At 36.9% G+C, this 11,641-nt stretch overlaps 1 protein-coding gene and 1 long non-coding RNA gene across 2 annotated transcripts; both read left to right on the top strand.

Annotated features, from left to right (window-relative positions):
• Positions 7,640 to 8,428, top strand: LOC109829385 (ethylene-responsive transcription factor ERF086-like). Its single transcript, XM_020396512.1, has one exon. It carries the CDS (start codon positions 7,643 to 7,645, stop codon positions 8,426 to 8,428), a length of 786 nt encoding a protein of 261 aa, XP_020252101.1. The 5' UTR covers positions 7,640 to 7,642.
• Positions 10,001 to 11,197, top strand: LOC109829665. The gene is made up of 3 exons (XR_002244110.1): positions 10,001 to 10,573; positions 10,798 to 10,934; positions 11,018 to 11,197. It is a non-coding gene; the product is annotated as an uncharacterized LOC109829665 (long non-coding RNA).

The raw sequence follows: 11,641 nt of genomic DNA, 5'->3' as shown, positions 1-11,641 counted from the left end.
TTTCCTTAAACTTCAATTCTAGCCTAATGTTGGATTGTTTTATCCTCTCTAATTTCCATAAGTAACTAGATTAGTATATATGCAGTTTAAATCGTTTTATTGATACCTTTGTTCACACACAAGCCTATTGAGACTATTGTATTAACATTCATAGTATAGTTAGGTTGCTGGCCGTTTGGCTGACATGAGAGTGAGCTTAATTGGATCTCTCACCTTGTTTTAACGAGAACAATCCAATTGATTGATATTGCTGCTTAATTTGTGAGGATTCACTTGTATACACTTGTACACGAGAGAAGTGTTTGGTGAGAGACGGCTCGAATCCAAGAGCGAGATGGCGTCGCCGTTGACGTGCTAGGGAGAGCGTTGTAACGAGCACTTGAGCGACGGAGGACACGGCTAGGACCAACACTTTAGTGGTGTGAGGTGCTTTACATAGTGATTGTAGTGAGGTTGTAATACGTTGTGTTCGGTTGTGAACGTTAGAAACCGGATTTGATATGAGAGATTCTCCTCGAGGTGACAGGAGGGGGACGCTAGCGTCGTGGGGACCAACCTCGTAAAACATATCATTTGTGGTTGTGATTGCACTTCATTGGCGCACTTTTTTTCAATTCATATCTTACATCGCCATCTGTATATTGCCCTTTTTGATCATTTTGCCCATCACATGTTGTCAGTTAATTTATTTACCCTCTGTGTTAGTTTATATCCTTGCACATACGATTGTCATATATCTCTTTGTTAGGGTATATCTTATTGTTTTATATATCATGACATATATTTCTCATCATATAGATATATCATCTTGTGTATATTACATATTCTTAGCCACATAACTCTTTGCTATATACTATCTTGCAAGAATTATATTGCTTAATTAAGTTTAGTTTTAATTGGCATTTAAATCGGATTAGATTAGCATAAGACCCTAATCACCCCCCTCTAGGGTCTATCACTCTCCTGTGCTCGAATGACTTCCCTTCCAGTAGCCAGCCGACATCTGTAAAGCTGAGGATGACTCAGCATCCTGTCTACTCACCCCACAACCGCCCTCCTGTGCATAGTCAAAGCCAAGGGTTAGAATCCCAAAGGCGAAGGACTATAAAAGGGAGGAATGAGGTTAAGGAAAAAGGAGGTTCGGCTTTCGGCTCTATGCTCTCTGCTCTTTTCTTTTAATCTTTGACTCTACTAACAGACTGAACATTCATTAAATTCGGAGGAGCATTTTCTCCCACTGGATCTATTTTCTTTTCACTGATAACTCTAAAAGAGTACCCCCTAACAAGGACCTCACTGGTCTCGAGACTCTCCCTCAAACCCCACTCAATCTCACCAGCTGATTTGACCGTCGGAGGTACCATAGGGGAAACTAGCCCCGCCCTCTTACGGGTTCGTTCTTGTTCATGCAGAAGAATCATGAATTTCAATCCAAGGATCGGGCATAAAGTCGGAGGAGGAGTCGGCCCTATCTCTCATCCTCTTACTCTTCGTCGTCAGCGGACAGCTCCCATCGACTGTGTGATATCAGACATCAACACAACCAAACATAAGAAAAGTGAAAAATGTCAAATCAACAAAAGTTGTTCCTTTTTTTCCATGCAAACTAAACGTAAGAAAAGTAAATACATTGCTTTCCCACCATATTTTACATGCGAACCAAAGCAAAACAATCAATTTGTTGGAAAAATTTAGAAAACTCAAAAATTGAGTTTCTTTACATGGAATTGTATTTCTCTATATTTAAGAATCGAACCAAACAGCCTCTTGAACTAGAATTACCGTACATTTTTGTTCCAAAAACTGAATGCGAATCCAAATGAGAATAATAATGAGACAAGATGGGATATATAACCTGTAGAGACAAAAGTAGGAACTGAATCCCCTCTCCATTCTCACACTCTATTTCCCCGGGTACTTTTAGGAAGACGTGTCCATCTGGAGAAGACCCGGAGGTCGGCAGGTACTACGTACCGCCGCACCCTCCTGTGATCTCCACACCCATTGATTCTTTATTATTCCCTCAGCAGACTAAAGGCCGTTGGTTGGGACTCTGAGAGGCTATCTACGGTCTTGCCGCGCACTGTAGTCGTAGCCCCTTCTGGCCTTCTTGCTTGAGTGTACTATTCACCCCTCCTCCCACTCATTCATTTAGTGGGCCTCCCAACGCTGGACGAGCTAACAAATTAACTATGACCGGGATTATTATTTTTATTGTTTTTTCCCCCCGCTTTGCTTGTTAGATTCCACACAATCACGGCAATGATTAATAGTAATAAAATATTAAAAGATTAATAATAGAGTTGAGCTAAACTACTATTAGAAATACCCAAGACGCATTATCCTAGTGACTTAAGGTAAAACATTTGAGTCTGTTAGGATTAGAAAGACCCAAGATGGACTAGATTAATCTATTTGGATCTAATTGATTCAAGAGATTAATTATATTTGGATCATGAGCCTAAGTACATTTAAATAATTTATCTTACTTTCTGTTCGATGTGGGAACTAAATCCCACCCCATGTCCTTTCCATATCAAATCCCACTTAATTGAATGAATGCAAGATGGACATTCTACAAGATCCGAAGATATATCTATATCTGTATTCAATAGAAAGAACGCAGTTACTAAATATCTATATCTAATATAAAGATACAGATGTAGAGTGAAATATCTAGATCCTTATCTGAAGTATCTAAATATATGTTGGTCATACAATTATAGCTGTGTCGACTATTCGACTTATAGATCTTAGGTTAGTTTTGATGATTTAGGGATCTAATCTTAGCTTTACATGCATATATGGAACATGACCTACGGACTCTCTCATATCATATGACCTATATATTTCGGTCTCATCTGTTTTTATCATATCTATTTGTAGCTGTATCATATGACCTATATATTTTTGATCTCATCTATTTTTATCATATTTGTTTGTAGCCGTATACATCTTATCTTTTTTTGTTCGCATCCGATTTTGCAGAAATATAGATATGAGTTTTTCTTACAAATATATTTTTGTATCTAGAACAGATAAATGGATATGTATATGATGAGTATCCTATTTGATTCTCCGATTCTTTTGCACCTCGAATTACTAGCCGAAATTTAATAGTGGATTTTGAAAGTGCATATTTGTATCTATAACTATTAATGTTAAATGATCACACAGTTAATTATATCTGTGGTTGGATAGGGGTGAGGTTGATGAGGGGCCACTTCCTTCCCCGAATATCTGGTTCTGAGTTAGGTTGCTGAAAAGCCTGCACATATAAAAACACGTGAGAGGACGAGGACTGGTTCCCCCGTGGTTCCTCCGACGATTAAGTCAGCGGGTGAGCTTGAGTGGGGAAAATAAAGTACTATGAGAGTTCTTGTGTGTGCAATATAATTTGTAGAAGACGCTGATTTTATAGAAAAACCAGAATCAGATCCTCTAATGAAGGAATACTACCTCATATTTATAGTAGTGTCAAAGGGCATAACCATCATTATGGCCGAGCTTAGGATGACGGTGAAGAAGCATGAGCTGGCGGCTGAGTCAGTTCCTTCTTTACAGGTGTCGGCTGGTGACTGGAGGAGAGATCATCTCGGCATTAAATGGGAAATGATCGAAGGCATGACGGTACTGACATGATCCGATGAGTCATGAAGACTATCAGGGCTAGAGGTATGATGGAGTCTGCCAAACATTAAATATGATGCTGACACGTTGTCAGTGGGAGAGGCTCCAGGTTGAAGTTTGTTGGGTCCTTTTGTTTTGATGATGATTTACAAACAATTTATATCTAATGTTGTTTGTCTAGTGTTTGTGTTTTGTATCTATTCTAGGCAAACAATACATTAGAGGTTGGATGGAATTGCATCATAACGATCATATCAAATGGAGGTTGGCGGAAATATCGGTATGAAGCCTTGCAATTCAAGTTAAAGATTCAAGTTCAAGCTTCATCCGCAAGTTTACCAAGAAGAGCTTATTGAAGATCAAGATTATTGCTTGGGTAAATAGTTTAGGTTTTATATTATGTGTGTTAGTACTTTAAGCTCAATTATATACACACATACACATTTTGGTTTTGTACATATATAGTTATATATATACATATATGTTTTGGTTTAGCTTTATAGATGTGAAATAATAGTTATATATAACTTTGGAAAAACAAATGTGTTTGGTATTATATATACATTTTTTATGAAATAATGAGTTATTTGTTTATAGACTTAACAATCATTATATACATATTTTAGTAAGTCTATATAATTATTTTATAATGTTTCAAAACATGGTTTAGTCAAAATGACAAACAATTGTTGTTTATTTTCATGTTTTGGACTATTTTAAAAAATGAAGAGATTTCTCATTTGGGAGGTAATATTTGAAAACCAGTTTTTTATAGCATGTTTATTATCATGTCTACAATCATTTCCCAAAGTTTTACATTTTTTTGATTTTATTTGCTATTTTTAAAAGTAGTTTAAAAATTAGATTTTCTGTATCAATCAGGTTGATACAGTGTTATCAGTCGACTGATGAAAATATCTGGAATCATCAAAAGCCTCTGTTTCTTTTCAAACGACTGATCAGTCGACTGATGAGGTCATAACGACTAGTTTTGTACTATTTTAAGATTTTTAGTTTTTAACCAGTTTACTAAATAATTTATTTCTCTCAAATGGGAATTGATATTCATGAAATTATTTCTCTAACATGTTTATATCTACATGTTTAGAAACTTCCCTCAAAATTTCATGATTTTTGGAAATGATTTACTATTTTTAATTGATTTTATAAAATCAGATACGTAAAATTCCAGAATCTGCCAAATCTGGAACTGTCGACTTCATCAGTCGACCGACGCACTGTAGTCAGTCGACTGATGAACTCTTTTTAGCCTATAACGGCTAGTTTTCTAGATTTTATCCTTTTGTGATTTTTCTTGGGTTTTTGGGCTTTGTTTCTTGATCCTATATATACCCCTTGCCCTCTAACATTCCAAAGTAATCAAGAAAGTTTTTAAACAAGTTTAAAGGGTGTTTAAGTTTGTTTAGTATTTGTTTCAAGAGTTTGTTTGTGAAAAAAATTTCACAAGAGCTAGAAGAGATCATCATTTGGTGTTTGAGCTTCAAATCATCTCTCTCTCACTTTTGTCATTTATTGGAGAAGTTTTCTAAACTCAATCTAGCTTTACATCTTATATTGTTTGATTATCATTTTATTAAGCTAGTGTTTATATTGAGTTTAGTTGATTTTATTTAACTCTTTGTTCACACACAACCATTGAGCTTATTGTATTTACATTCATAGTATAATTTGAGGTTGTGAGCTTGTGACATTGAGAGTGAGCTTACATTGTGTTCTCATCCATTGTAGAGAACAATTTATTTGTATTGAGAGCTATTATTGTGTGGTGTAAACGTTATTCGGATAAGCATAGAAAACTCGATTGTGATAGTGGAGATCTCCTCGAGGTAAGGAGCGAAGACGTAGGTCATGGGGACCGAACTCCGTGATTATATCGTTTGTTTGTGATTGCATTGGCACACTTATTTTGGTGTTCATAAATTATATCGCCTTTGTCTATTACTTATTGTTCATATTCTCACTATCTTGTTTGTGTTCATATTGCCCTTGGTTTATTATCCTTACATAAATATTGTTCATATCTTATTTGCTAGGATAATTTTTTAATAAGTTTTAAATTAGCATAAATCGGATTAGATTAGCATAAACCTTATTCACCCCCCTCTAGTGGCACTAGGGTACTTTTAAGTTATCCTCTAGCTTCACTAAGAAGTAACGTCTTTCGAGTCGACCTCGTGAGGCGTCGAGTAGTTGGTCGAGTGGGCTCATTGTGAGTCGTCTTCGACAAAAGGGGCGACAAGTACCGCCTTTCGATTTGGCATGAGGGAATGTCAACTCGGTGAGTCGGCTGAGTTGTCGCCCTTGCTGGTCTTCGGCCGCTAACTTGATTGGGGCACTGCATGCAGACGTACACCTATCCGTTGCTAGCAAAGGGTCGCACTTAGGTGATTAAAAACACCATAACAATAACAAATCAAATAATTAGAAACAAGATGATATATATATATATATATATAAGACTCCTATCAACTTAAGTTGATGTCCACCAAACTTCTTAGCCACTTATTTATTAATATAAAAAACCTTTTCATATCATGCAAGGATCGCTAGGCAATATGAGTGGCTAAAAAATTTGGTGGATAACTTTTTACTATCCACTTAAGTTGATACAAGTTTTTTCTCTCTCTCTCTCTCGTCTCATCTCTTCTCTATATATATATATATATATATATATATATATATATATATAATATATAAATATATATATATATATTATATTATATATATATATATAGAGAAGAGAGAGAGACGAGAGAGAAATTTTATGTTTTGTAGTGAGGTTGTCCAATTTTCTCATCCATTCTATTTTCAATTCGCGCACAACTCCTCAACTCTTTAATGTTGGCCCCGATTTTAATGATGGAAGGGAATAGTCACATCACTACCAGCACCAAAAATTATGGGCTTGGTACCAAGCATACCTATTTTTCTGCATATAATATATATATATATAATATATATATATATATATATATATATATATATATTAATATATATATATATATATATATATATATATATATAGAGGCAAAACTTGTGTCAATATATATAATATATATATATATATATAATATATATATATATATATATTATTATAATATATTATATAATAATATAATATATATACTATATATATATTGAACAAGTTTTGCTCTATATATATATATATATATTATATATATATATATATATCTATATTATATATATATATATATAATAATAATATATAATTCAGAAACATTATGTAAGATGACTAGTTTTTGTCTTTGCAGCATGACTAACAAACATGTACATCAAATTCATTGCAAAATTTGTTTCTAGACAATCTAAATCATTTTACATTTGTACATCTATTATTGGTGCACGTTTATAATTCGGGTATTTTAATATCCAAGTCTTACGTTTGAACCGATAGTATACATTAATCAAATTTGATCATAAAGCAACCAGATGTCTAACTTTATGCATTTCTTTTCGAAGTGTGCAAGTCAAACACTGTATACAATGCACATGCTTCGTTTCATGCACCTACAGCTGCACGCTAGCCAAGTACAGCTTCATCAAAACAGAATGCCAAAAACAAAGAGTAAGAATATAGAGGTCTCTTCATATTAAGTTGTTTCTTTCTCAAGGCTCTACAACTCCATAAGACACAAAGAACACTGCCACAAAGAACACTCTGCAAACACAAGAGGCTAACTACTGCAGTGGCAGCATCCAAATATAGATGCACCGCCATCACACTAAGTTTAGCCAACCGTAAGATCATAACATCACCCTAATTAGGTCAAAAACCCTAAAAACAGACAAAATAAAGCTATATGCTAGCACACTAGCTAAGCAATACACCAAGAGATATTGTCCATAACATCATAGCACCCCCCTGTCCATCACTCAACCTCTTTAAATTCATCCCTCATCTTCTCTTCACCCTCAGCTCTCAAACCCTCTAAAAAAAACTCTCAAACCCTTTAGCCTTCACATTTCCAGGATGTTCACAAGTAAATCCTCAACCAGAGAAAACCCTAACCCTACCCCTCACCTTCCAATGACTTCGACGACATTTCTCAACCCTTTAAGCTTCCTTCCATCCCCACCAGTCCCAAACCCTAATGAGAGGAGAGGAAGAAGGAGATCAACCGAGCCTGGCCGCTTCCTTGGAGTTCGAAGGAGGCCATGGGGTAGATATGCAGCTGAGATAAGAGACCCTACTACTAAAGGAAGGCACTGGCTTGGCACTTTTGACACCGCACAAGAAGCTGCCATAGCTTATGACAGAGCTGCAATCTCAATGAAAGGAGCCCAAGCCAGAACCAACTTCATTTATGTTCCCCTTAACGTCAGCCAAACCCTAGCTACCCAAAATGCACCTGTATTACAGCATGTATCAACCGACACAACGCATGTTGCGTGCAGTGAGCCTGAGCCAGTTATTGATGTGGCGAACGAGTTTCGGTTTGATGAAGATAGAGGGTCTGGTGATTTGAGTAGTATTGTTCCTGAGAGCTTGTTGAGATCAAGTTCAAAGGATGATGCTAGTGATCATCATAATGCAGCGGTTGGCTCTTCTTCAGGTAATTTTGAGGAGAATGTTTGGGGAGGGCATGTTTGTAATTATTATTGGCCGCAGGAAGACCTTTGGGGGGAGGATCATCTTAGAGCGCTCCGCGAGCTGATGGTTGGTGGGCCTGTTTCTGAGTCGCCGTCGCAGGTCTCCCAGTGTCGTGGGATGGATGGTGGTGATATGTTTGGCTTGGACTACTACTCAATGCCATAAGTACTGATGATGAGAGAAGACGAACTAGGGTTAGGGTTTCTCAATTTCCTTTTTGTTGCACAAGTATTGTGCTAATGTTGGCATGTTTATGCTCTTAATCTCACTTCTTTGCTAGGGTTTGTTGTTTCTATTAGTAAAGAAGGATTAATGACTGTGGGAGGCCGGTAAGTATTTATGTTATTTAACACGAATATTAAGTACTTATAGTTTGTTGTTGTATTCATATTTTGTACTGTTCGGTAATGATTCATGAAAGAAGCCTATTTAAGAAAAGGGTTAAACTGGAGTGATCTGTTTGGGTAGAGGAGTAAGTTGACTCGTTAACTGATCGGAAATATACTAATTCTTGAGTTCCAGATGGTCAAGAATGTTATAACCATTCATCAAACGAGTAGAAACGCGGTCTCGACATTTTATCAGCTGTCAGTGTGCGGGAGGCGGCTTGAGGCTCGAGGTAGTCATCACCTTTCTACTCGTTTGGTAGAAGGTTGAAAAGTATCGCCTTTCGAGTCTCCTTCGCGAGATGTCAGTCGAATGGTCGGTCGAGTAGGTTGATCAAGAAGTCGACGTAGTCAGGGGTCGACATGTAACGCCTTTCGAGTCTCCCTCGCGAGATGTTGGCGTGTCGAGTGGTCCGAGCTGGGTTTTTGGTTATCTTGAAGTGAAGAGCTAGCTTGATTACGCATAATATGAGACACTTGTCTGCTATTAATTGGATATAACTTTTTAGCACTAAAACGGCTATAATATTTTACATTTTTAATAGAAAAGTTTTTTCTTGGGACTAAGAAGTAATTTTATTTTATTATGTTTTTTTTTGTGTTTGTGCTTGTCCAGTCAAATGTTAGAGTTGAAGGTTACATACGAGGATTAAAAGATAAATTTTAAGATAAAATATAAAGAAATAAATCAGTTCAGGAGGGTTATGTGTAATAACTCCTAAAGTTTATGTGGTGTTAGTGGGGAGAAAAAAATTGAGAGGACTTACTGCAACTCCACAAAAGTTGAGAGAAACTTTTGATTGTTAATTCAAAAGTTTTAAATTTTAAAGATCATGAAGGCGTCTTTCGAAACAGTACTAGGAAAGGAATAGTGTGCTTTTCCTGTAGCTACAGTGTTTATCCTAGGACTGTCTGCGCATACTTAAGACGTGTCCACAACGCAAGCGATACAAGGTCTAAGTCACTGTTGAGAACGGAGAAGAGACCAATTCAACGCAGACAACGAACACAACGTTACCCAAACTGTGGGTAAAGGACTAATCATTTGGTTGTGTTGAGTCAAGTCAGGTCACGTCGTAAGGCGATCGCTATTAGATCTCTCTGGACCTGGTTTCCTTTCTTGGCTACAAATAATTTTTTGGGGTTTTTATTTCTAGCCCCATTTGTTTACTCATCTTTACCTATAAACCCAACTACTATTGTTTGTATTCTTAAATCCAATTGTCTTTTTGTTTTTGCCTTTAAACCCAATTTCTAAAATACAGTAGATACATCACTTGTATTTATACACAAAAATGATAAAACCCCAAAATACCCTTTCAATACCCCACTTAAACCAGTCCCTCTCTCTCCCCTCTTCTTCCCCCTTTTCAACTCTACGACCTAGAAATCAAATTTCCATCGACGCCTCCCTTCCCTCGCCGTTTGGTCTCCATCGCCGTCTCCGTCGACACTCATCACCTCTCGTCGACACCTCCTTCCCCCCTCTCTCCCTTTCTTCCCGTCGCCATCTGGTGTCCATCAGTTCCTGCTACTGCTTCTCTATTCCCTACAAACCAAAACCCTTCGCTCCATCGCCCCCACTTCTCTCCATCGGCAGCAACGACGGCTTCCCTCTCCGTTCTCGCGCCTTCAAAACCCTAGCTTTCTCCTCCAGTCTCTCGACCCCTTCATTCCCAACGGGTGATGCTTTGATTCTCATCAAGATTCGACCTTTTTCGGTTGATTTGATTGGTTTTGGTTCGATTCTGAAGGGATTGAATCATTCAAGTCGTCGACTGCGCCGAGCGCCCGTAGGTTCGTCGTATGTGAGGTTGCACCGGCGAAGAAGGCGGATTCGGCAACGAAGAGAGCTCGGCAAGCGGAGAAGAGGAGGATTTATAACAAGGCGAGGAAATCCGAGATCAATACTCGAATGGAGAAGGTATGAAGCCCTCAATTTTGTCGGAATCGGGCATTTTAATGGTGATTTATGTGGATATTGCACGTGTTGTTAAAAGGCAATTTATGAAATTACTGAGGTTTTATTACATTTAAGCGAACTAGTGACCGAAATGCTGGCTTTTATTGGACATTATATCTGTCGAGGTTAAGAATAATCAGATATATTATACAAGTACTTATCGACATACCTGATATTGTCCTCAGCGAGGACTACTACACATTCCCGTCCTTCAGTTTTGTCTGGGAACTAACTGAGAAGATGAAATAACATTTCAGAGTGGTAAGAAGGATGCTAACGGCCTGTTCGGCAAACTCCCAAAATGAAAAGCCAGTTGCTGAAGGTATATTTTTCATAAGTGTAATGTTCATTGAACTTGTATATTCAGTGTATTGTTTTTTTGATCCGCTTATATTTTGATTTCAGGATATCAACGTGATCCTCAAGCTATATTCCCCGGATGCTAGATGCAAATTTTGTGTGTGTAAAAATATATGTTTGGAAATTGATTTGTAAAATATTATTCTCAGTTTGTTACACTAAAAGTATTGTTCTCAGTTTGTTACACTGAAAGTAGATAATGAAAGTTATTCTCAGTTTGTGTTATGTGCTGGTTGATGGTTCTCAGTTTGTTACACTGAAAGTAGATAATGAAAGTTATTCTCAGTTTGTGTTATGTGCTGGTTGATGATTGTTGCTATTATGAATGTTATGTTCTCCATAAGTATAATGTTCATTGAACCGCTTATATTCAGTCATTTGTAAAGCGATTTTTTGTGTACATATATATGTTTGGAAAGTGATTTGTAAAGTCATTTGTATGAAACCTATGGGACTGTTGTTGGGATTGGTTATGTAAAGTCATTTGTAAAATTATTTGTAAAGTCATTTTGTGCAATCAGCCACTGTGGTTAAATTACTAGTTATGTAAAGTTTTGTATGTTTTAAGTCATTGAAATTGATGGTTTATTGCACGTAAAGTTCTATGGTTCAGCGCACCAGCTACATAAAGTTTTTCCTCAAACAGAACACAATATTCTCTTACAGAGA

The sequence above is a fragment of the Asparagus officinalis genome, chromosome 1, assembly GCF_001876935.1.
Source record: "Asparagus officinalis chromosome 1, Aspof.V1, whole genome shotgun sequence".
NCBI classification, from domain to species: Eukaryota; Viridiplantae; Streptophyta; class Magnoliopsida; order Asparagales; family Asparagaceae; genus Asparagus; species Asparagus officinalis.
Note: the sequence above shows the minus strand (reverse complement) of the source record. Positions and strands in the feature narration are given on the sequence as shown.